The sequence below is a fragment of the Misgurnus anguillicaudatus genome, chromosome 8 (assembly GCF_027580225.2).
Source record: "Misgurnus anguillicaudatus chromosome 8, ASM2758022v2, whole genome shotgun sequence".
Taxonomy (NCBI): domain Eukaryota; kingdom Metazoa; phylum Chordata; class Actinopteri; order Cypriniformes; family Cobitidae; genus Misgurnus; species Misgurnus anguillicaudatus.
In genome coordinates, this window is record NC_073344.2 from 25044168 (window position 1) to 25071938 (window position 27771).

At 38.2% G+C, this 27771-nt stretch overlaps 1 protein-coding gene across 1 annotated transcript; it reads left to right on the plus strand.

Moving 5' to 3' along the window:
- The first annotated feature begins 232 nt into the window (after positions 1-232).
- On the plus strand, positions 233-27771 carry necab3 (N-terminal EF-hand calcium binding protein 3). The gene is made up of 13 exons (XM_055213001.2): positions 233-517; positions 4837-4861; positions 14478-14586; positions 18315-18340; positions 19207-19304; positions 21562-21698; positions 24253-24374; positions 24464-24543; positions 24703-24756; positions 25243-25355; positions 25811-25888; positions 26517-26608; positions 26767-27771. The coding sequence occupies exons 1-13, from the start codon at positions 386-388 to the stop codon at positions 26793-26795; spliced, it is 1095 nt and encodes a 364-aa protein (XP_055068976.1). The 5' UTR covers positions 233-385; the 3' UTR covers positions 26796-27771.

Sequence of the window (27771 nt, forward strand, 5' to 3'; positions counted from 1 at the left end):
CTCTAAAAATGATGATGAATCGAAGCATTATTTTTCCAGTGGAAAGGCACTGAACTTATGTTTGACCAATCAGATGTGAGATACAGAGATCCAAAACTTCCACAAGGGCGGGGGGAAGAATGATTCAGTTGACCAAACAGATTCGTTTGAACGATTCGTTCAATCCCATCTTTCCTTCCAGCCAGTGATCCAGCAAAGCTTTGAGAATCGGTTCGACTGAAACGATTTAAATGAAAGAATGATTCAGTTGGGTTCACTATTTCACAGCGCACTGCTGCATCCGCTCACACACCGGTTTCCGATCTCATTCAGACATCTGCATCTATCGGTCTCATTTCGTAAGAAGTCAGCATACATCATCTCGTAACGAACAGGTCGTTTAAAGATGTTGGCGTGCACTGAAATGATCACGATGTGTCTCCAGTCGGCGAAGCGCGAGCATCTCCGCTCCAAACAGCAGCATCAGCACCAGCACAAGATACAGGATGCGGCTCACGGGCTGTCCATCTTTCACGACGTGAGTAAAGCTTCCATTCGGTCAAACAACCTGCCTATAGGTCACAATACACTTTGAACCCTGATGTCTCTATAAATCATTGTCACTATTACGAATATAAAACAGGGATGCTAATTATGCACATATGTAAATAAAGGTTATGCAATATAAAGCATTTATCTATATGTTTTGAGCTTATGTGCCCAAGCAAAATAAGTGCAAAGAGAAAATCCTTTTGAATTGGTGTGTCTTGAATTTTGGCAACATAACTTAAGTAATTTATGTGGATGCCTTATTTAGATTTTTACATTCAAAATAATTATACTTTATATGTATGCATATACTGTAAACATGTGTGTGTGTGTGTGTGTGTGTGTGTGTGTGTGTACATTATATGAAATAATAGCCAATATACAGCATGTATATATACTGTGTGTGTGTGTGTGTGTGTGTGTGTGTGTGTGTGTGTGTGTGTGTGTGTGTATAACTGCTATAATATACTACTGTTGCTCAGATAAACAAGCCTGGCTTTAGGAAATGTATTTTTATTGCCATCACCCAACTGGGTCAGGCCAGGAGACAAAAAGTATGAACAGCTTAAAAGCAATATATGATCATTAAGTATCTAGTATGCAAAATGTTTTAGTTCAAGTCATAATAAAAACATAATCTGTAAACTTCAGTTTAACTGCATAATCAATATCACAATGTAATCTATGATTCATGTATTTCTAATTGCTGTATATGATTCCTGTAGTTAGTTTAATTGACAGGTGTGTGTGTGTGTGTGTGTGTGTGTGTGTGTGTGTGTGTGTGTGTGTGTGTGTGTGTGTGTGTGTGTGTGTGTGTGTGTGTGTGTGTGTGTGTGTGTGTGTGTGTGTGTGTGTGTGTGTGTGTTTGTGTGTGCCCATGTGTGTGTGTGTGTGTGTGTGTGTGTTGTATAGAAAAAGACACATTCAGTGGGCTGTATAGAGCTGTGTGCAGAAGTGTTAGTGCGAGATAAGAAGCTGCAGATGTTTTCTCAGCAGGGTTTAGTAAGCTTTTACAGAGGAGGTTCGACATCGACAGTAGGCACGTATGTGTGCTTGTTTACCTCTGGGACTTTCTCTAAACATAAAACCATGTTTACTTTCTTAATACTTATTCCTTCTCTTATGTTGCATGAATCATCAGTGCACATTATACAAAAAAAAAATAAAAATAAAGGTGCTACATGATGGCATAGAAGAATCATTTTTGCCTGTACGGTTCCATAAAGAACCTTTAACGTACATGTTTCACAAAAGATTCTTTATAGTGAAAAAAGAAATGAGTAGTTTAATTCCAGCTGATATAATAGTGCTTAAGCAATAATTGCAAATAATGATAGATCAAGCGTTGTGGAGATGCACTGATGGATGACCTTCAGCCTTCATATTCTGGTTATAAAATCTCATCACAAAAGGCCGCTGGTGATTTCATCTTTTATTTTATTCTGCTGAAAGTCGTGTTGTGCTCAGAAATAAATTTGGATGGCAAAATAGATTCTGGATGTCATTAGATGTTGACTTTGAAACACAGACTCATCCTGTTTTTATAGTTTGGAAAATAACAGCTCGGCACATGAAATTGACAGATACAATAAACTGAAAATTGTGTCTTTAGCTTTCATCCTTCAACAGCTGCTTGGGGAAAAATCTTTTTCTTAGTAATTACAAAGCAGTTTTCTGACAATAGCATGATTCATGTTGTTCTGCTTGGATAAAATTCAGTTTGTTAAATCCGCTGCTAGATGCTAAGAAATCAAAGGTATCCATTGTCTCAAAAATGTACAAAGTTCAGGTCATGTCTTAAAATTGCTTCTACCTGAAGTAAAATTATACAGGAAGTTATTAAATATGGCTGTGCCAAATCATTTCTCATGCAGCACCAAACTAAAGATCACTACATCTTCTGAATATTCATCTGTTTTGCTTTTTGTTTACTAAGTTTTTTTGAGTGGTTTTGGCAATGTAGTTGCTGAGTATTTACTACTGGCCTTTATAAGTTCTTAATGTAAGTGTATGAGATGTTATTGTTTGCCAAAACACTCAGAAAAGAAAATCTCATGACATAAGTATAGACGTATGGGTCGAGAACGAGTTTTGTTCAAATCATTATAAGGTTGAGCGAGAGTAAGATGGTACTTTAATAATCCCTGGAGGATAATCGAGTTGAATAAAACATAATGATAGTTGTGCCTGCTGCAGAAAACAACAATAAAAAAGTTTACCGTCAAATTGAGAACATTAGAGGAAATTGATTTAAAAGGAAAACATTATCTGTTAGGGAAATAATGCATTTTCTGTAAACGATTACTTTTCCCAAAGTTATTTATTTGATAAATGCTAATCATCTTTTCTCAATATCGAAAATTTATCAAGCCAGAAATATTCACAGACCTCTCGACTCTTACAGAGACCAAACTGCGTCCACAGACGGAGAAAGAGATTTTTAATAACTAAGATGCTGACGGGTCTATTTATAAACCATGACTCAATTGATATTGTGCTTTAAAGCAAACGTTTGTTCCCTTTATTGGATCTCTTTCCTCCCGGTATCTCTTGCTCTTTCTTGTGAACGGAGTCAGTTGGACCCTTGTCCCCCCACTGGCTCAACACCTGCCAGAGAGCCATTGGAGATGATCTCTCAGCTTGAATCTTTGGTGACCTTTAAAGGACATTGTTAATGACACATTATCCTACACATATCTTCTGGCTTTTGCAAAGTGTATTGAATAATATAGAGCTCAACAATTTATAAACATATACTGTATTTTTGACTTAAGGTTTTATTGCATTCTCATGCTGAGATGAATCTGCTCTGGGATCAGGCGACGTTGGTTCGGATGTTTGTGGCTTTGAGCCAGATTCAGTTTGCATTCGACTGCAGCTTCTGGTTTAGTTGCGTCCGGGCATCTGAGTGACATTTTAGCTTTTGGAGGCTAGTTATGGTTTTGAGGCCGTAGTGCACATTTTGGCTTTACTGGAGATTAAATGACTTTTTTATCAAATGGAACTGATGTTGTTCCTTATATACACACACTTTATTTTTTACATATTGTATTATTAAAACGTTCATAGCATCACATTTCTTTTAGGACACACCATAGACTGTAAAAAAAGATGGACGACGCGACGTCGCCTCCCACCATTGTAATGAATTGAAGCCAAAAATGTCCGACCATGGTCGCCGCCATGTTACGTAAAAACGTCAGTTTGGAGCCAAGGCATGCGCAGAAGGAATCGTCCGTGAAGCCAAAGGCGGAGCTACGTTATCAAACTTCCGCCTAAACGCTCGCTCGACCAATTCAACCACGCCACTCATAACGACACGCCCCGTTTCTATAGCATCAAATTACAAGCTAAAATGACACTTACCACAATAATGAACACTTGAACATATATCTGCGTGAAAACATCTACTTGAAAGTACCAAAACCACCTTTTGGAAACTTTTATTGGAAGTGTAAATATTTTTTTTATTTAGAGAGGGCGGGGTTATGACTTGTACTGCAGCAAGCCACCAGGGGGCAATCAAAGAGCCAGAGGCTTCAGTTTTCAAGGCTTATGAGGCACACCCGGGACACACACATTCAGTTTTGGCAACAAAGATATCAGCAAACTATTTTTAAATCTCAACCCAAGACTTTACAAGAGATGCTTGATTTGGCATTGGAGTCATTCAAGAAACCCACCGACTGTATGATGTTGAAAATTTGTCATTTTGCACATCTCTGTTTCAACCTGAACCTCCAAATGAAAAGGCCAGATGGTGTTAAAAGCACTTGAGAAATCAATAGTTGTTGACCCTGTCCAGATGTGAATGGGCATGTTTGCCTGGTGGATGATTGCATTGTCAACACTTAGTCATGGTCGAGAAAACGTTCTCACCTTGAGTCTTAGATGAGTGTGGATAATAACTCTCAAACTTTCACCATGAGATGTGTGAGGGCTACAGGCAAAGCACGAATATCAGAGCGAGCTGGCCGTTAGCAAAAACCTTTTTCCATTTAGATGACCTACAGAGAGAGTGTGAGGCAGGTCAATGCATCTTCTCTGGTTTGCTTAGGGCTCAAAATAATTTCTCATGAAAATGGAAAAAAGAAAAATCAATCATTGTTTTAAAAAATGATGGTTGTGTGTATATGCGTGTAACAGACATTATAGCCGATTTTAATCATTGTGTTTACAGTTAACAGCCCTTAAGAGAGAGTTCATTATAGACATTCGAGATAATTGATATTCAATATCACTGCAGTTCTCTCAATGACTAGGAAAGCTCTTGGCTCTAATAAACTGAATTTCTTTTTCCCCTCACAGATTTTCCGTCGAGCTGATAAAAATGGTGAGTCTGAATCCCTGATCTTTTATTTTGCCTTTGGATTATTTCTCTGTTACTTAAACGAGCCTTTTCCTGTGTTATTTTGATTTCAGAATGCATTTATGAATCATAATGTGTATTGTTTTCTGTCATGATCACTGTCCTTTGTATATTTTGTTTGCTTATAAGTAAATGCTTTGCATCATTATTTTGCAAAGCTAATTGACCAGTTGACCTTCTCTCTGCGGTTGCATGTTTTTCAGAAAATAGTATTAGAAAACAAACAAGGGAATGGTTTTATTGCTTTATTATTGCTCATAAATTTTGATGTAGGATTTAGTTTTATGGACTTTTTATTTTTATTGCCATATAAATGAATGTGAATGGCACAGCACAGAGTATTTGATGTTTGAAGAATTTAGATCTCTGATTTTTAAAGGCTGATGTTAGACAAACTTTATGCAATTTTTTCCACAGATGCAAATTTTTCTGTGAGATACATCCCAGATTACTGGAATATTTTTTAAGCGAAAGGTTTAACCATGGGATTTTAAACTCAGTTTAAACTCATTCCTGTCTAGGAAAAGTTTTGAGATATTAAGATATTAAGATATTATTGAGATATTCTAATTATGTTGGCTTGTTAGCTTAAAACTTAAAGCTTTATAATAATTCATTCCAGTATCATGCTAAAACTTGCTTTGCACTAAATCATGCTAGCATCATTCATGCTAAATCATTCCAGTATCATGTTAAAACTTGCTAGCTTTACACTAAATCATGCTAGCGTCATGTTAAATCATGTTAGCTTCATGCTAAATCATTTCAGTATCATGTTAAAACTTGCTAGCTTTACACTAAATCATGCTAGCGTCATGTTAAATCATGTTAGCTTCATGCTAAATCATTTCAGTATCATGCTAAAACTTGCTAGCTTTGCACTAAATCATGCTAGCGTCATGTTAAATCATGCTAGCTTCATGCTAAATCATTTCAGTATCATGTTACAACTTGCTAGCTTTACACTAAATCATGCTAGCGTCATGTTAAATCATGCTAGCTTCATGTTAAATCATTTCAGTATCATGCTATAACTTGCTAGCTTTGCACTAAATCATGCTAGCGTCATGTTAAATCATGCTAGCTTCATGCTAAATCATTTCAGTATCATGCTAAAACTTGCTAGCTTTGCACTAAATCATGCTAGCGTCATGTTAAATCATGCTAGCTTCATGCTAAATCATTTCAGTATCATGCTAAAACTTGCTAGCTTTACACTGAATCATGCTAGCTTCATGCTAAATCATTTCAGTATCATGCTAAAACTTGCTAGCTTTACACTAAATCATGCTAGCGTCATGTTAAATCATTTCAGTATCATGCTAAAACTTGCTAGCTTTGCACTAAATCATGCTAGCATCATTCATGCTAAATCATTCCAGTATCATGCTAAAACTTGCTAGCTTTACACTAAATCATGCTAACGTCATGTTAAATCTTGCTAGCTTCATGCTAAATCATTTCAGTATCATGCTAAAACTTGCTAGCTTTACACTAAATCATGTTAGCTTCATGCTAAATCATTTCAGTATCATGCTAAAACTTGCTAGCTTTACACTAAATCATGCTAACGTCATGTTAAATCATGCTAGCTTCATGCTAAATCATTTCAGTATCATGCTAAAACTGGCTAGCTTTACACTAAATCATGCTAAATCATTCATGTTAAATCATTCCAGTATCATGCTAAAATTTGCTAGCTTTACATTAAATCATGCTAACGTCATGTTAAATCATGCTAGCTTCATGCTAAATCATTTCAGTATCATGCTAAAACTTGCTAGCTTTACACTAAATCATGTTAGCTTCATGCTAAATCATTTCAGTATCATGCTAAAACTTGCTAGCTTTACACTAAATCATGCTAGCTTCATGCTTAATCATTTAAGTATCATGCTAAAACTTGCTAGCTTTACACTAAATCATGCTAGCATCATTCATGCTAAATCATTTCAGTATCATGCTAAAACTTGCTAGCTTTACACTAAATCATGCTAGCGTCATGTTAAATCATGCTAGCTTCATGCTAAATCATTTCAGTAATATCATGCTAAAACTTGCTAGCTTTAAATCATGCTAGCTTCATGCTAAATAATTTCAGTATCATGCTAAAACTTGCTAGCTTTACACTAAATCATGCTAGCGTCATGATAAATCATGCTAGCTTCATGCTAAATTATTTCAGTATCATGCTAAAACTTGCTAGCTTTACACTAAATCATGCTAGCTTCATGCTAAATTATTTCAGTATCATGCTAAAACTGACTAGCTTTACACTAAATCATGCTAGCATCATTCATGCTAAATCATTCCAGTATCATGCTAAAACTTGCCAGCTTTACACTAAATCATGCTAGCTAGCGTCATGTTAAATCATGCTAGCTTCATGCTAAATTATTTCAGTATCATGCTAAAACTGACTAGCTTTACACTAAATCATGCTAGCATCATTCATGCTAAATCATTCCAGTATCATGCTAAAACTTGCTAGCTTTACACTAAATCATGCTAGCATCATGTTAAATCATGCTAGCTTTATGCTAAATTATTCCAGTAGGCTATTATGTTAAAACTTGCTAGCTTTACATTAGCTCATGTTAGCATGAGCATAATAATTCCTCAAACCTACAGCTTTTTATGCTATTTTAAACTTTTAGACTAGGCTTTGTTAAGCCAACACTTGATTAACGATTTCATGAAGACTGATACTGCAGGAAATGTTTGTGGTGAATGCAGAAAATCTTTGAGAGTTTGGGTCTGCCATGTATTTGTAGACCCCTAGACCCCGTTAATAAATCTGTGCCTGAACCCATGTCCAGCCTGTCACACAAAACATGCTTGAGAAGGAAGAGAGAAATGATGTGCTGTCCAAACAAATCACAGATGAGACCTTGTTGCTGGGACAGCACGGTGCTACAGAGGTCATTACTGTTGTTCAAAATGACAATTACCTTCCTGCCACTTCAATCATACTGTCATCAGACCCAAAGATAGAAGAATACTGAGAAAATAAAGATGGAGAAGAGCAGCCGACAGAGAGATGTTGTATATATGCATTTGAAAATTTGCTCATCCCAACTCAATTTGCCAGCACAGGTCACAAATGATGCAGCAGCAAACAGAAATGGAGAAAGAACAAGGTCTTCTAAAGGCAAAAACATTTATAAAACTATGGCTGATGGTTCTATTGAAAATGTAAACAGGCTGTTGCAGACATACATTTGCATATAGCATATATATTATCCAAATCCATGCTGATTAGAGCATTAAAAACTTAAAAAGTGTTACATTTAGGTAAATTTAGAACAGATAAAAATGTGCGATTAATTTGTGATTAATCGCGAGTTAACTCATGAAATCATGCGATTAATCGCGATTAAATATTTTAATCTATTGATATAGATATTTTGGGGTGGGGGGGCACTTCAAATGTGGTCACCCTAAGGAACTACACTGTGTTAATCCGGGTCTGTATGTGGCCTGTTTAAAAATACTGAGAAATGGTTAAAAACTGTTTTTATGATCTAACTCTGCAATTCAGTACATAGTTGACAGTCTTCGTGGCATGTTTAAGCAATACATTTCTAACATTTATTGTGTGTTTAAAAACAATTTTCGAGATTGACTTTACAGGCAGCATGTGGACGATCATTTCTGTGATGTCAATTTTAAGAACATCTGCTGCTAAGTACGTTGTGGCAAATAAACACAGAATTTGGCTTCTTTTCACCTCTGGAGACTAAGCAGAGCTTTTTAGTCGAGGTTTATTTCTCCTGTGAGGATTCTGAGCTCAGTGATTTAAAGGGAAATTATTTGAAGATGAGCTAAAACCAATCCGTCCCTCTTCGCGCTGACCTAGATAATCTCCCTCAAACCCAAAGCACGCTTCAGATGTTCAGATATCGGTTCTGCTTGTCTCCATCACCCGTTATATAACAGAACCAGAAAGCAGGGCAATTCAGTCTCAGCCTGTCACTTTTGGCCAGTCACACCACAAACATCACGTCAAGCGTATCTGACGCCCCCTTCGGCAGGGCCAGAAATACCCGAGTTGCCACGGAGGAGAGATAATACTGTAATGTATAGGAGAATGGGATTGAGAAGAACCTAAGAGATACCGAACAGGTTGTGAACGCCCACAGCGTGCTCTTCGTTCCTCTGTGTTCTTCTGCCACATCTCAGCCTGTGTGCTAATCTTCTGTCCGTCTGTCTCTATGTTCATTCGGTTTTCCTTCTTCCACCCGATTTTTCTCGTCCTCCTGCTCTGATCTCCTTTAATGCTTTCTCTCTCGCTGCGTTCCAGTTCAGACGGACAGACAGATTGGGTCGTGCTTCTCAATGTTTGTCTGCTCATGTTGCATCTGTCGACTCAATCTGACAGCATTGGTGCTTGAGTTAGCAGCTCGCAGAACCGGAGAAGAGAAATAAGGTCGAGAAACACTGACTGAATGTAGAGAAGAAAATGTGCTTTTCTTTTCCCTACATTATGACTGATAATAACCGTCTCTAATGATGCAGTAATGTTTCATTATTCATTCCAGACATTTTTGTTTTGTTTTTCATTTTAGATAGCATGAAGTATTTGACTCAGACTGCATACTGATGTTATTATGACCTGTCAGTCTGAGAATGCTCAAAGACACAGATGATGAACATAAATGTCTTTTTGATGGTTTTTGAATACTTTTAAACTTTTATTAAAACATTCAATATCATCATTTTTCAAAGGAAAGAGCACGCTTTTAAAATGTGTTCTCAGGCTTAGATGATTACAAAGCAAAGTTATTCGAAACTGTATTTTATCATTGGTTGATAAAAATGTACTTTTTTGCTATCCATAGTTTTCTTGTTAAAGTATTAAATAGTTTAATGCTATTTATTTATTAACAGCAGATCTATTGATGTGTCATGCAGAGGTACAAAACGCACGTCTGTTACATCATTTCAATTTTGTCAGACATTTTTATCTTTGCTTCATTCAGCCATTGATTTTACCCTTTTCTAAAGTTCAGCCCTGACATATGTTTCTGTCTCAAAGACACACTGCGCTATTATTTTGAATTCTTACTGTGAAGGACAGAAGTTGGCAAGAATAAATAAAGAGAGACTGACTGTTATTCAGCTTCAGGGCAGCATCGACTCCTGAAGACTTTCCACAGCATCACTCGCTTTAATACATTTCTCATGGGTTTTCATCTTAACTCATGCTAATTTATAATTTTAGAAATATTCATTATAATAATCTGATCTGGTACAACAATATTTTAACTCATTCCTCACCAGCCCTTTTTAAAAGTTGCCAAGCATTTCTTGTGACTTTCCAGGAAAAATTTCTTCTATAAATATATAAACATACAAATATATCAAATGAAAGAACAGACCATCTGCTTTCAAACAAACAAAACAAAACATTTCATCCTATCTTCAGTTGTTCTACCTCTTAAATATGGGTAGGTAGGTTTTTTAAAAATACAAAATTTTGAGCAAAAAGTTGAAATAATTGCATTTTTGTAAAGGACTTTTGTTAAAGATCAGATGCAGAACGATGATCAAAACACACAGAGTTTACAATGTTGTTGAATTAGTTGATGCTTCAGTTTTTTATAAATTGGGTAAGAGTGCCACCTAGCGGATAATAGCAGAAATATAGATTACCGTTAAAACTCATAATTGGCAGGGAAATGTTTCCTCTTAATTGACGAAATAACTCGTCAATAGTGGGGAAAGAGTTAATGGTATAGTGGAAGATTTTCCCAAATTTCGAGATGGTCCTCACTACAGATGACATCCAGGGGGCGAGGTTGGATCTAGATCCAACTCATCCCACTTTATATACTTTGTTCCGCCAAATGAACCAGTATATTTGCGTTGTTGCAGCTCGCAATTAGCTGCAAACTGTGGTCACCAACGTTTGCTCTTATCAGTTTATGTCTACGTTTGATTAATAATATAGTCGAAAATAATTCATAATTTAGTAAGTAATGATGACAGTTAGGTGTAAGGGGAGGTAAGGAATACGTTTTCGACAGGGTGATATCACTGAAGGGATATATTTGTGATCCGGTTGGCTGTACATTATCCCACTTATTACACGGCTATTCCTATACGAGTAAACATAAAAACACTTTTAGCACGTTTTTTTTTAAGTAAACCATCTATGGGGGAAACCTGTTTCCTAATGGCTATAAGCAAAGATGCACAAGTTCAAAGTCCATACAAGACAAACATTCCATTTTTTAATTTCTAAAGAATATGCCATATTAATAATTATGCATATTTATACTGTATACATTCATAGGTATTAAACTACATGTGGTAAGATTACTCGTAGTACCCGATATGTTTTACTCCAAAACATTATAGCAAAAACACTTACATTCTACCTTAAAGTCACAACTTTTATTGTAGTCATAAGTAAAGTTTGTTTTTCTGTCAAAAGAATGACTTAATTTAGTTACGATGGTAACGCAACAACAAGTGTATGACGTGTATTTTGGTAAAACTGCCGATCAATCAAAATGCAGTGAGAAGAGATCTCTGGATCCAGTGCTGCCCCCTGGATGTCGTCTACTGCAAATTTTTTAAAAGAACCGCCCTCTCCGCTTTATAAAAAAAAATGCAATTGCACAACACTCTACTTGCTCCTGAGAGGGAACGTCTATTGTGTGCATGAGAGAGCATGCACGAGCCTAGTTCAAGTTGTTGTCGGCATGGCTCATACATTGAGATGTCTGTGCGGTTCGTGACTTGTGCCAGGGCTAGCATCGCTAATCATAGCTTACATCAACTTTTACTAGCAGTGATTTTAAATGGATTTCTCCAAATAGCATGCCAAACTTTACCTGTCGAATAGAAACTTCACGAGTGAGGCATGAGTGGGAAGCCCAAACTGTGCTTTAAGCGCACACCAGCATGTGAAATATTCTCCCAAAAACACTCTGCTCTTGTTTCTTTCTTCAGAGGCCTTTCTCTTCTTGTCATACAATTCGTAGACACATTTTCTCTTGCAAACCTCAGACATTTTGAAAAAACACTGTGAGAACGCGAGCTTCAATGAATGGCTGAAACCGTAGCTCACCACACATATACACCTAAAAGTGCACTTGTGCAGAAAGTGAAACAGAGAGCATGTACGACGGCCTTACGTCAACATATCATCAGAATGATTGACAACTAGGATGACCAATAGTCTTGATGATCCACCCAGAAAAAAAAATTCTCTGCTATACCTTTAATTTTGCCAATCAGGCTTGAACAAAATAAACTCCTGAACAGGGAGTTTATTTCCCGCAGAAAATTTGTTAGTTAAGGTGTTTGGCAGGTGGGTGGGGCCATGGAGGCATGCAATCAAAGGGGCGGGGCGTACGCGTCATGACGAAAATGAAAATATTTTTATTAAAAACACTCAAATAAAACTTAGTTTTGAAGAAACTATGACAGAAAATAAACACATACTATATTATTAATAAATTCAATGTTTTTAACAGATACCTCTAACGGGAATAGCTGCGTGATGAAGTGAAACTAAAGGGTTAATAAACAGAAACTGAAGAAACAGATTTTTTCCCACTATTAATTACATTATCTTAAAGGAGTGTAACTGTAGCATGTAAATAATGCACATAAATAAAGTGAGCAAGAGCGCTCAACAATTATATTGAATCAACAGGCACGTGAAACCTAGCTAGCAGGTTGCTCAAACAACAAAATCACCAGCTTACTTACTTCAAATTAGCAAGAACTATAGACGAAATACAATAACAGGCTTAAATAAACCCAAAACATAAGGCCACTTACAGTTCTCACGGACACGTGTTTTATCAAGTGGCTATCCTCCTGACTGTGATGGACCACGTCTTTATCTCATTTCGGCTGTGTGCACGCTCGAGGTGTGAAGCGCGTCCGCGCAGTTCTCCGAGATGCACTTGACGGCCTTTTGTGCAGCGAATTGTCTTTTTTTGGACGACCTAGTTAAGGCGGTAGGGTTTTCCAGCTTAGGTGGGCCGCCTGAACTGCAAAGTGCTGCGGGAAACCCTGCTGAACCAGGCAACGTCCCACTGTTGTTCAACCTCGATGACCACACATGTTTTAAAGTAGGTAGAGAGATCTTCTTGAGTCTGTTGATCTCCAGAGGTTAAGTCTGAATAGCACATCAGTTTGAGTCTAAATAAGGCCGAGCCGCGGAGTCTCCAGAGAACCAAACCTTTCTCCTCCAGCATCTTTATTAACCACATAAGAGCTCCTACTCTAGTGTAGATATCACTTCAGAGAAAACTTTGACCTAAAACTGTCAAGAGGATGACAAATATTAAACAGCCATGTTTACAATCCAATCCATGCAAGAGCGAACAAAATTCAAGTCAGTAAAAGTTCTGTTCTGCTTAAATCAAGTGTTTTAGTCTAAAATGTTGGACTGTCTGTCAAAGCTATTGTATGACCTCAGAAGACTTACAGCAGTATCATCACAACACTGAATGTATTTCCAAAGCCTAGAGATGCTCATTTAAAGCAGCTTTTCTTATCGTTGCATACATTTTATGTAAAAGTATTTTATTTATTTACAAATGATGGTGATAATTAATACTTATAATAAGTCTTATTATGTATTTAATTAAGAAACCTTCATTAGATGATGTCAAACAGTCATTTCTGTTTTATGCTTTAAGTAACTTCTTTATTCTGTAGGTGTTTTCAAAGATGATTGAACTGGCAAACCGTATTACACTCATCTTATCTTATCTCCGCCGTCTCTTGCCCTGAGAAAGTCTTTCTCTCGGCAATCTTTCTTTGATTTAGGTCTGAAATTTCTGGCTGTTTCAAAATGAAAGTTCACACAGTTATCAGATGATACAGCGTAGATATTTCTCTCTGATATTTGATAATATGATATTCTAATGCTAATGCAAGTCATATTTAAGTCCTCACTAAATGAGTTGAGTGATGTTGCAGAAGCCCTAATAACATATTTAATGTTTAATGGATTTCAATGTACTAAAAAGACAAACTACCACCGGCATCAACCTTAAATCTCATACAACATCCCTCAGGTCTTTGAGGAGGCTGAATAATGTCAGATAAAGAGATGTTCTGTGATGTGTTAAAGGATGAAGTGATATAGATGAACTGTGATATAGCTGTGAATGAGTCTCTTCAGTAGTTTTATATGAGTTATGTCCTTTTATCTCATTGGGCACTTGAAAGATGGCAGCATCTCAACTCTACCTAATAATAAGACAAATGAACACCAGAGTTCATGTACCAAAGTTGATATTTGTTACGAGTAAAATGCTTCAGCATGTTTTTAAATTACCTACTAAAGACTGTGAGATATAAAGACAGTCAGGATAAACCTAAAGTCAGTCTGACCACAAAACTGACTAAGCAAAATTGCAGCCAAGGCTTTGATACAAGAAAAAACTACTTAATGTATATTCTGCTTTATTCTGATTCAGTTTACATGTTTGTTTTTGTCCTGAAGCTGTGTGTTAGATGTTTTTATGTCTTTGTGAGCTGAGGGTAAACAGGAGCATTCAGCATTTCCACAGATGTGTGTCTGATAATCTCTTTGTTTTTCTTACAGATGATGGGAAACTGTCCTTCGAGGAGTTTAAAGCTTACTTTGCTGATGGGATTTTAACAACCGATGAGCTACGAGAACTTTTCTACTCCATCGATGGACGACAAACAAAGTAATTTCCATCACCATCAAACCATCAGTTGAGCCAAAAACCAGCATCTCCCAATCAAACACAGTCCAGTTTAATATGTAATAGGCCCTGTCCCAAATGGCACCCTAAAAACTCCTCCAACCCTACTGAAAAATCCAGCAAAGACCAGCATAAGCTGGTGCCTGGTTTTAACTGGTTTAAGGTGGCAGTAGCTGGTCAAGCTGGTCCTCCCAGCCTGGCAAAGCTGGTCAAGCTGGTCTTTCAGCCTAACCAGCTTAGTCCAGCTAGACCAGCTTAAAAATGACCAAAACACAGCTAGACCAGCTTGCTACCAGCTAAAACCAAGCTGGGAGACCAGCTAAAACCAGCTCACCGGCTTATGCGGGTCTTAGCTGGATTTTTCATTAGGGAAGTCTGCACTTTTGTGATGTAACTGCGCTTGACTGCCATGAAAACATCTGATGCGAAGCTCGCACAAGTGCGGACTCAGGTGTGCGCTACAGGTCTTTACAGGTTCACTTAGATCCAAAAACCCAAGATCCAACCCGAGACTTGAACAGGTTTGGGTCTAAAAGTATCATGTGTCCCTCAGACACCGGTCGGTATAATATTAACGGCATCGGGTCATTTAAAATGAATGTGTTTTTGCCGAACCGACCAGTGAAGACCCGAACTATTGCATGTCTGAGACCTTTTCCAACCCCTCCTCTAGAGCGCTTGTGACATTGTGTTGCTGGAAGTAGGTCAATTCTTATTGAGCCAGACCTGTCAATTAATTTTGCATGCACATTTTAGCGGTTATATTGGTGTTGTCGGCAGATAACAAAAGAAAAAAAATGCAGCAGTGGGCCAAATTCGTTATGAGGCCTTCGGGGTTTCTTTCTGTCTGACTGGTGCCTCCACGGCTGCAGACTGCACACACACGTCTGTGCCGTTTACATTCAGGTCCAGTCGGGTAAATAAAAAATTGCCACTTGGTCAGGTCAGACTCGGGTCTAATTTTCTCTTCAGGCTGGTCTTTCTTAAAAAAAAATAACGAGTTTGGGTAAAAAGTGATTCGGGTCGGTTACATTTCTTTGGACCTGAGAAGACCTTTAGTGTGCACATAAGGGTGCATATTGACCATAAAGGGGGTGCCCATGAGCACCCTTTTCAAACCTAAAATGATCAGAAGGACACCTTACGGTCTTGTGGACTTAACAGACACACATCACCCTCTACAAGTCTACATGAAGTGTGCCATTTGGGAACCAGCCATACTTTTGCTCAAATTTAAAAGGATAATTAATCCGAAAATTAAAATTCTGTCATTTATTTGTTTTAAAGTAGTTATTCTGCTGATCAAAAACAAGATATTTTGATAAATGATAATAGCCACAGAGTTGTCGGTACCCAGTGACTTCCATAGTATTAGTTATTAATGGGAATTGAGTACAAAAAAGTCTTTATTTGCTATATGCCTGCATGAACCGAATCTATCCGGATGTGCTGTTTAGTTGAGGGCACACATTTTAAAAAGTGGATTCAGATGTATGGATTACAATGTATGCTGATGATGTGGAGTCCCAGTGAAGAAATTGCATTCAGTATAAATTTTGTGGCCGTGTCTGATGCATTGCCTGATTTGCATGAATCCTTGAATGAATTAAGTGCTTAAACAAAGCACAAAGTGATCTTGATTTATTCTCAGTGAATTTCCTCCCACAGTTTAGACTTTTGGTTTAATGTGACCTGTATCCTTGGCAACCTTACATTTTTATTCCCTAATTAGTCTTCTTTTAGAGGTGATTTGATTTCACCGCATGTCGTGGCTTTCTCACGCATCTGCAAAAAAAATGAATAAGCGACCGAGCGTACGCTTTACAGGAAGATGAAAGTGATACCCGGAGTGGCGTGTATGATTCAAAGAATTGAAAACTGTGTACCAGGAAGACGTCGTGTTGCCAGAACAAAGCAGCAGATTTGACTTCACAGAGAGCCGCAATGCAGAGCTCATCACACACACATAAAGTCCCCAGCTTAGATTTTTCCCCAAACGCTTGGCAGGCTTTTCCCTAAAACACTTTTCTGCAATCAGGCCGATTGGACATTTGGTAATTGCTTTAAGTCTACTATAAGAGATTCTGCCTCATGTACAAAATGCATGCATTTGAAATCTTTCTGTTCTTATAATTGGGTTTTAGCATGTGACTATAGACTTACAAAGAGATTTTGGTTGTGTTTGTGTCTGCAGAAAAATATGCAATCTAGTAGATGTTACTTCACAAGCTTTGTTCTTCAGCTCTCATAACTGCTCTAATTAAACTTGCTCAAGTTTATGTGTGTGTTTGACTTTGAGACCAGAACATTTTGCAGTCCACTAGATAGTGTGTATACTTTTAAAAAATGCTGAGTTATTTTCAAAAAGGGACGAACCGAACCCGTTGGGCTGAACTTTAACCTATGCTGGATTGTTTCAATCCAAATTCAAATGGGGTAAGACATTTTCCATCATGGCTGCTCACGCGAGTATAAGTCAAGTCTTCCCCCCGGTCTGCTAATGTCCTGGTTCCCCCAGTCTGATCATGTCCTGGTTTTCCCGGTCTGCTCATGTCCCTGTTCCCCCGGTCTGCTCATGTCCTGGTTCCCACGGTCTGCTCATGTCCTTGTTTCCCCGGTCTGCTCATGTCCTTGTTTCCCCGGTCTGCTCATGTCCCTGTTTCCCCGGTCTGCTCATGTCCCTGTTTCCCCGGTCTGCTCATCTCCTGGTTCCCCCGGTCTGATCATGTCACGGTTCCCCCGGTCTGATCATATCCTGGTTCCCTCGGTCTGTCCCTGTTTCTCTGGTCTTCTCATGTCCCTGTTCCCCCGGTCTGCTCATGTCCCTGTTCCCCCGGTCTGCTTATGTCCCTGTTTCCCCGGTCTGATCATGTCCCTGTTCCCCCGGTCTGCTCATGTCCCTGTTTCCCCGGTCTGATCATGTCACGGTTCCCCCGGTCTGATCATGTCACGGTTCCCCCGGTCTGATCATGTCCTGGTTCCTCAGGTCTGATCATGTCCCTGTTCCCCCGGTCTGCTCATGTCCCTGTTCCCCCGGTCTGCTCATGTCCCGGTTCCCCCGGTCTGCTCATGTCCCGGTTCCCCTGGTCTGATCGCGTCACGGTTCCCCCGGTCTGCTCATGTCGTGGTTCCCCCAGTCTTATTGCGTTCTGGAGGCGGCACACCAGGGAAAACTCCTAGTGCTTTAGATTGCCAGTCCACAACAGTGATTGCGGACAGACCAGGGAAACTGGAACGTGAATAGACAGAGGGGGAGAGCACCCTGCTTTTGGGCTTCCAGGGCCAATTTTTAGGCTGTTACTAAACTTACAGGACTACATGTCAAGGCAGCAACATTTCATTTACTTTGATGTAAGATGTATCTAGACTCTGTTTCGAGGGAAAGGGGTGAGGGGTATGGGTATAATATAGAATTGGGCCTAAGTCTGAATATGACTCAAGGTTTTTTAAGTCTGGAATATTTTTGTTATACGGTGTTGTACTCTTGTTTTACCTCTTTAGCAAGATCATAATATGTCTGGATGTTACCATCTGCTGTGAATTCTTCACCTCAGTCCTGAGATATTCACACAATAAGAGTAATTGGACTGTTTACTCTCTAAAACTCAGACAAAGCTGTGAACGTCCTCCATACTGATGGCACTGGCAATTCAATTAAATGCTTCATTGTCTTGTTTCTCATTTTATTCTCTCTCCTCTTTCTTTTCCAGTAACCTCGATACAGACAAACTATCAGGTGGGTGTTAATAATTCATTTGCTTATACGGACAAAAACAGAGAGTGAAGAAAGGATTTCTAGTTGCAGAACTAAACAGAAATTAAACAGAGGAATGAAGTATTTTATTCTCAGGATCTTAATGACCAATCATTACATGCTTTTATTGTTTTTATTTTTTATTTTGAATGGTTCTTGTATACGTTTATACAAACCTTTGCAGTTTTACCTATTTGGAGTACATCACTAAAATAATAATAAGTAATTCACATGATATAATTACAGCCGTGTATGACATGACTGTGTATCCCAATGTTAGTGCATCATTATAGTAATCAAAAGTATTGACTTTCCCATCAACGGTCAAGCATAGTCTAGGGTATTAGTATGCAAATTGGGATGCAGCCTAAATCTTTGCTGATATTGGACAGCAGGCAATAATCTGTAAAGTGGAAATCTAGATGCATAATTCATTGATTCATATTCTCAAGTTAATATTTAAAGTTAGGAGAGAAGAGGAGTGTATAATAGTTGTCTCTCTCACCTGTTTGACCATTTCAAACCATTTCAGACATAATTACTTTTTTATAAAATATCTTTGTGACTAATATGTGAGTCATGTAAAATCTAAGCATTACATCATGACTCATCTTTTATTGTGCAAAGCTTTGTGGGTAATATATTAGCTCAAAAGCACGAACTGATCCATTTGCTATCTATTAGTTTCTAGCGACAGATGCTAGAGGTCATGCTCTTTAGCCTCCTTGTTAGAGCGACCATCTCAAATGCCAGACCTATCGCCGGTTCGAGTCCCACTTGGGTTGGTTACACATATATATATATATATTGCGCACTGGTTTATAATCCCTTCTCTCTGTTGATTTCAGATTACTTTTCTCAGCATCTTGGGGAATATCTGGATGTTCTGTCTGCATTAGAAAAGCTCAATGTTGCTGTTCTGAAGGCAATGGACAAGACGAAGGAGGTAAAGACATATAAAATATTTGATATGTTGTGTCTATATAGAAAGAGCAGAATGACTCAGATTAAAGAGTTTCAATGAGTTTTACCTTCACTGGTCACTACTAGTAACTGGTGCAGTACCCCTTCAGAAAGTACACTTTTGCACAGGGCGCAATTTGTTGGGGGGGAGTGGGGATTATCCTCCCTCTGGTTTTTAAATCCCTGCCGCTGATGAATAATCCCCCCCCCCCATGATCATTGGTCATCAAACGGCCATATAATAAAGATAATTTAATATAAGTCAAAACGCTGAATGCAATAGTGCAACCAACATTAAATTTAGGAGTAAATGGTAAATGGACTGCATTTATATAGCGCTTTTAACAGACCTATGGCCATCCAAAGCGCTTTACAATTTTGCCTCACATTCACCCATTCACTCACACATTCATACACCGACGGCGGTGTCAGCCATGCAAGGCGCCATCCAGCTCGTCGGGAGCTTCTGGGGTTAGATGTCTTGCTCAAGGACACCTCGACACTTGGTCAGGTGGAGCCGGGGATTGAACCACCAACCTTCCGATTTGTAGACAACCTACATAAACCACTCAACCACTGCCGCCCCTTGTGTAACAGTGTTACTGTTAGCGCTTTCGCTCCTCTGACAATAGCGTGTCTAGGTTATGTCATGATCCTTTTGTGATCCATGACCAGATTTTTCAAATGTTGCCAAGCACCAATAGTCTATTTCAGCGCAAAACAACCAAATAATAATAAAAAAAAATTAAGCATATCATCGTATTTTACCGGACTGTCAAAAACAAATCCAAAAAATATTATCATTGAGAAAGAGACAGCAGAAACTAAACTACTTGTTAATCGAGGGGAACTCGATTAACAAAAAAGGGGTCAAAAGACCATCATCAAACATCTTGTCTGAGTAGACATATATACTGTAGCCTATTTATTATTATAGGCGGTTTCATCGGACGCATTTGCAGTGATGCGATTACGCTTCTGGTTGGAACTTTACTTCAAGTTTCTGTTTGTTTAAGGTCTGACTAGTTGCTAAACTGAACTCTTGAACAAATACCTCGTCGAAAAAAACAACTCTTTTGATTTCCTAGGTAATCTATGTGTGGTTTAATTAGTTTGTTATATAAATAAACTACTTTAAAAGGACTTTGTTTTTATTTATTCTTAGTGGAGTTTACCGGATGTTACGTGTATTCCACGAAAGTCGCTTGTTAATGTTGTTACTGCTAAAACCATCTATATAAAGGCGGCAAGCGCCAGTGATCTACATGTTAAGTCAATGCAAAGACGCGTTTAGGCATTCTGTGGTGCGGATGGCGTGTCCTGCGCAAATTTAGCATTGCCACAGGAAACGCGCAAGTTCGTTGGTAGATTTCTGCGCCGCGTTAACCAGTCAGGACCTTGCCAATCAGAAGCCCCTCCCATGATGCAAATTTCCCCATGAAATTCGCGATTGACTAGAATTTCATGCGTGGCTTTCACGCGCGAATGACGTCCAACTACACACAAATAACGCGTTTTTGCCGCCTCTAGCGCGGCTGGTGTGAATGCGCCATTAGGGTGACTCCCATGCCAGACCGGAGCGGTTTAAATCTCGCTCAGTGTGGGTGTGAGTATGACTGATTACCTTTTTAACACCCTGAATAATCAATATAAGCCTTTGGTTCATAATTTAATCAATTTCATAATATTCATAAATTAAAATGAATATCCCCCCGGATTTTGTTCACAAATTGCACCCTGGCTTTGCACCTAAAGTGTTTATATTAATACCTCAAAGGTGCTAAATGCATATGTAACCTAAATTCATATTAGGACCTATTTTTGACTATGTACAGGTAGCCCTGGGCAACACAAGATTTTTCAGATGTGACGTTTTCTTGTCAGCGTTAGGAGATATTAATAATACACAAGACAGACAGAATGAGAATAAAGCTCTACATTGATAACCACATTATGGATGAATACATTCGGTGTAAAGTATCTGATATGACAAGTGTTTTGACATTGGGGAAATGGGAGAAATGTAAATCTCTCTCTCTCTCTTTGTCTCTAACAGCAGCAGTGCTCTATGTGTTTTACTGATTATAAACGTTTTCTCAGATTGTGTCATGACTCACATCAGTAATCGTATGCATTCTGTGTTTGTACAGGATTAAGTTTGTTTACTGAACGTTTCTAAGAGCACAGTAAATCCGTTGATGGGGTTAATCGTGTGGGTCTCTCTCTCTTTCTTGCTACAGGAGTACCAGGAATCATCGGTTTTGGGTCAGTTTGTGACCCGTTTTATGTTGCGTGAGACGTCTTCTCAGTTGTTGTCTCTCCAGATGTCTCTGCAGTGTGCAATGGAGGCTGTGGAGGCGCAAAGCAGCACCACTCCGTGAGTCACACACACAATATTTTGTCTATGATGAGAACAATAAATATAGTCTTATGGTGCATTCACACCAGATGCGAATAAAGCGTCAAGCGCAAGTGATTTACATGTCAATGCAAAGATGAAACAGATATCCTTTGGCGCAAATTGAGATTTTCGGGCATTTAGCACGCGTGTGAACCGTGCGAGTTGAAAAATCTGAACTTTGGCGGATATTTGCACAGCGTTAACCAATCAGGAGCTTGCTCTGTTAGTGATGTGATTAGTGAATGGAGGCAGAAATACAAAACAACGAGGGCAAAATCATTGTCGCTGTATGTGGACCCATTCATTCAATGGTACCATTTAGAGATAAAGTTAGAAGTGACCAAACACATCAACGTTTTTCCTATTTAAGACGAGTAGTTATACGAGCAAGTTTGGTGGTACAAAATAAAACGTAGCGCTTTTCTAAGCGGATTTAAAAGAGGAACTTTATTTTATGGCGTAATAGCACTTTTGGGAGTACTTCGACTCACCTGAAAAGTCTGCTCCCCTTCTCACTCTCAAAATGGAAGAGGGAGGGTGTTACTGCGCCGAGTTGAAGGACTCTTAGTTAAGGTAATAACATATTTTAATATTGAAAATGAGTAGACTATTCCTTTAATTTGAGTTATATGAGAATACAAGCTAGCTTAAGCCGGCAAATCGAGCGTATTCGTGTCAGGATTTCATGCGCGAGTAAAACTACGTCCAACTACGTGCAAATAGCGCTATTTATTCACTTCATTCGTGTCTGTTTACAATGCTTATAAATATTTGTAAGGTGCTTTGGATAAAAGTGAGCTCCAGAGAAAATGGTCTTTGATAAGAGGAGAAGATTTGTTTTATCTCTTGGACTCTTGGTCTCATTTGTCGCCTGTCAGTGTTCTGTGTGAGTGACAGGAGGAACATTGAGAAGATCAGATCTGTGTTCTGTGTTATCTTCATGATGAAGTCTTGTCTTCCTTACATTCATCTGCTGTTATGCTCACATGAGGTTTTATTCTGCAGCTGTGAAAATCTTTTCATATGTTTTTGTTTGCTACTAATGGCTCAATACATGAAAACATTTTGTTCTTCTCTCTGTCTGCCTTTGATTCACAGATTATTCACATTTTCTTGTCTCTTGCACATTTGTTGGCATTGAAGTTAAAGTGTTAACATTGGTTCTGTTTTAGCAGCTGAGATTTTCATGTTTGTTGTACACTGTAAAGAATTACAGTGACTCGTACGTTAAGATTAAAGATATTGTAAAAGCTAAAAGTCATTTTCAATACATTTCTTTCTCAATTTGTTTATTGAAAATGGAACAAACACAGTTATAGTTTCTATGATGCCACAGATGAACTGTTAAATGTGGTTTTAGGTGAACATTTCACAAGAGAAACCTTTTTAAACGTTTTACTCAATATATTTATCTGCCCTACTCTGTCGCACTTTTTTCTGTCTCTTTTGGTCTCTTTGTCTCACTCTTTTTCTGTCTCTTTTGGTCTCTCTGTCTCACTCTCTGTATCACTCTTTTTCTGTCTGTCACTTTTTGTCTCTCTGCTTCACTCTTTCCCTTTATTTGTCTCACTTCCTGTCTTACCCCTCAATCTCACACATTATCTGTCTCACTCTTCTCTATCTCTTTGTCTCACTTTCTGTCTGTCACCCTGTCTTACTATCTCACTCTTCTCTATCTCTTTGTCTCACTTTATTTGTCTGTCACTCTGTCTTACTATCTCACACATTATCTGTCTCACTCTTCTCTATCTCTTTGTCTCACTTTCTGTCTGTCACTCAGTCGTACTATCTCACTCTTCTCTATGTCTTTGTCTCACTTTCTGTCTGTCACTCTGTCTTACTATCTCACTCTTCTCTATCTCTTTGTCTCACTTTATTTGTCTGTTACTCTGTCTTACTATCTCACACATTATCTGTCTCACTCTTCTCTATCTCTTTGTCTCACTTTCTGTCTGTCACTCTGTCTTACTATCGCACTCTTCTCTATCTCTTTGTCTCACTTTATTTGTCTGTCACTCTGTCTTACTATCTCACTCTTCTCTATGTCTTTGTCTCACTTTATTTGTCTGTCACTCTGTCTTACTATCTCACACATTATCTGTCTCACTCTTCTCTTTGCCTCATGCCCTGTCTTACCCCTCTTGTCTGTCTCTTTGTCTCACTCTTTTCTCTCTAACTCCCTGTCTTACCCCTCTGTCTTTCTATCTCACACTTTCTTTGTCTCACTCTCTGTCCCACTCATTTATTGTCTCTTTGTCTCACCTATCCATTGTCTGTCTCACTTTTTATCTGTCTCTATTCATCACTCTTTGTCTTACTATCTCACACTTTCTCTGCCTCTTTGTCTCACTCTTTCATTGTCTTTTTGTCTCACTCTGCCTAACATTTTCTTAGTCTGTTTTTCTTTGCCCCGCTCTCTGTCTCCCTCTTTCTCTTGTGTCATCCTTTCTCTGTCTGCCACTATCTGTCTAACCTTTCTCTGTCTAACTTTTCTCTTTCTCGCTCTCCCTCTCTCTTTGTGTGTGTGTAGGGTTGAGGTTAAAGTCCCAGACCATCTGGCGATTCAGAAGAACAACAGAAGATGTGGTCGTCGAGTGCAGAAGAACATGTGTCTGTCTCCCACTGATCCATACTCTGGCATTCTCACTACAGGTAACACACACACACACACAGAGATTGATGCACACATGTGTTGCTTACATGTTCAGTTGTGTTCACTGTTGACATGTGTTGTGTGTCAGGTGTTACTGTAGATACAGATGAACACTGGTGCTCTCAAATCAACAGACTCCAGCAACTCATCGACAAACTGGAGTGCCAGGTGAACTCTACTTATCTAAACTAATCTAATCAACCTACCCATCACCCATCCATCCATCCATCCATCCATCTATTGCACATCCCACCATCCTTCTATCACCCATCTATCAAACCCAACAGGTTTGTTACAAATGAATTTTGGTTTATTTTTCCTTTCTAGAGTCCAAAGTTGGAGCCATTAAAGGAAGATCCATTGGCCAGCACATATAAATCTGTGAGCATGTGTACATTTAAGTACTTTAGTACAACCTAACGCCTCTTTATTATTATTTAATAAATCAAAGAAAAATGATTGTTAAGCCCTTCAATTTCTAAGAACATGAACCCAATAACATCTCGGGTTACGTATGTAACCCTTGTTTTCTGAGAAGGGAACGAGACGCTGTGTCTCTGTCTTGTCATACTTTCTGCATCCCTGTTATGTCTTTTTGGCATATTTCAGATAGCGAGGGCGTTTTTCAGGTCGCCTTTTATACTTCCTTGCTCCCGCATCACGCTGCCGGTGACATCACGCCCCACCATTGGTTGAATTTTATAAACACATATAGATGCACTCACGCCTAAAGGCGTTCCCAAAGCGTCACTACAGCGACGCAGCGCGAGTTCCCTCAAAAGGGAACTTAATTTACCTGTCTATCAATCGGTCTTACTTTTATCATTGATTTTGTTCATCATACTGTTTGTCTTTTTGTCTCTCTAGAACATTCTGCTGGTTCAGAGGCAGATGATGGTTTTGGAGAATGATCTAGAAGAGTTTCAGAAGGCTTTGAAGACTTACGCTCATTCCACCTCCAATCAGAATGACAATCTACAGTGAGACAAACACTTAAATGCACTTAAATGACAAACGATGATGTGATTATAAAGATCATAAAACAGCGATATAATGACATTAACCTTCCTCACGGTTGATTGCATCACATTGTGACGATCACAAATTTGCATTTTCAATCAGGTGTTAATCATAGGAGTCAATGCTTTAAACATGTTTTTACAAGTTAACAACTGAAATGATGTACAGAAACTTTAATAAAATCTATATGTTAAGACGTTGACGCTGAATTGATGTCAGCAAACGCTGAGAAAATTAAATCTGTATTGTTATTATATGTGATGATTTTATATATATATATTTAATTTTCTTCCTCTATTCCTTTAACTGTGTCTGAGTCATGGCATGACCTTCACATTAACAACATCTCTATCTCACTCTCTCTCTCTCTCTCTCTCTTTATCTATCTGTCTCTCTCTCTATCTCTCTCATTCAGTGTATCCATTCAGAAACTGCCTGAGAAAAGCTGCTACATCATATATGAGTTTTGGCAGGACCGTATCTCCTGGATGAGGTATTTATAAATGTCATGCATGTGTTACTGAGCAGATGGTTTATAAACCTCACGACAGCATGCATTAACTGATCTGAGGTCAGGCGTTTGGGCAGAAGTGTCATTTATTTAGTGAGAGAAATGCCCTAAACGTTTAAAGTGTGATTATATTTCATCTCTAATGAGATTTATTTCTTCAGCACTATTACTTTCTGTTCGAATACTTCATTTTCATAAAATCGATCTAATTTTAGAGCTTAATTATGAAGTAAATAATAAATCGAATGTAAATGATACCTTATAATGTAATGAATAAAACAGCGGGTATGTAATTATCTCCTGTGCGGCTCTCTGTCTGTAATAGCTGCCTAAGAGGAGAAAGGGTTTTATTATCGCTCTCCTGTTTTCACTTTTTTTTTAAATAATTACATCTCATTGCTTTCAAATAATCTAATTTCTGCTTTAGTGTTTTTGCTCACTTACAAATCTTTCAAACATGTTTATAGTCTGATCAATACTGCAGTTGTCCTGCTAGATAACCATCATGTTTTGTTTCTGGATGGCATTTTTATATCTTAAAAATGACAAAGCATCTGCCAAATGCATAAATGTAAATGTTGTTGATGCTCATTTATTTAATATGTCCCAGTTATCTGCAGTCTGACAGCAGTAAGATGTTTCAGCGCTGTATTATAGACCTGCTAGAGGATCCAGAAGTGGTGTCCACCATGCTCATGCCAGGTGAGTGATTATTGTTTACTAGTTTTATAGTTTTAAATCCCCGGGTCTTAACTTTAGAGAAGAAGAAATGAAATACAGACCCCTCCCCGGGGGGCAACAACTGAACCCGGTTTCTCTTTAATGAGGAGCTCATTTTATTTCTTCTTTCTCTTTCACAGCGTCCTGGTGGATCATGACAAACAACTAAAAACAACTCACAGCTGAACCTGAGTCATAAAACCCACCCTCGTGTGAACTAATAACTAGCTAGAAAACACATCTGAAGAAACATCTATACAGATGACAGACGTGTGCGGTTTTTGCCTTGAGTTTTATCTGCCACTTTGCTTCAATGATAAAACATGTAAACAGCTTGAAACTTGAATTTAGGTAGCAAACAGGTTGCAGAATTGTAATTTAAGGAAGTTGTATTTCAATTAACAGTATGAATCAAATAGTTTGAAATGTGATTCAATATATTTAATTTCTTTAAAGCAGTGTGGTGTTTATTTAGTTGTGCAAAAGTTAAATATCGATTGCTTTAATGGCCGTGTTATTTATTACATCCAGTTGAAAATGTGTATGATAAATTAGATAAATTCTTCTTCCTGTTATTCCAATTCGACATCCTGTGGCCGATTCAAATTCAAACTCATGAATTGAAATGAAGCTCAATCCTAAAATAAGTTTATCTGTGATACTAACACAGGCATGGTTGTAATAATACTCACATGCATGTCAAAGCAGATTTTGCTCCATGCAATGAATGATGCAACTCAACGAACGAAATTCAAGACTTTGTGTATTCTTGTAAATAATTTAAAAACACTTACAAAACAAAATCTGCTACAGATGCTTTCAAGTCAAACTCTTGTGGGTCGCGTAAGGACTGCTGTTTAAAACTGCATGCAAATAAGAGATAGATGATTTCAAACATCAGTGTTTGCGTACAGACAACGTTTCTGAACAATTAAGTCTGAAATATTGGGGTAGAGTAGATATGTTAATGGAGGTGTGAAACTTTTCATGTTATTTTTACTCTGTAGATAAGACGCTGCTTTGACTTCATGTTGTTCGGTTAATGTAAAAACTCATTAGACATTGTATTGTTTATGCATCTTAACAAATCTTTTGCCTTTTACTAAATTGAATGAAAATAAAACTGATATAATTGTGAAATAATA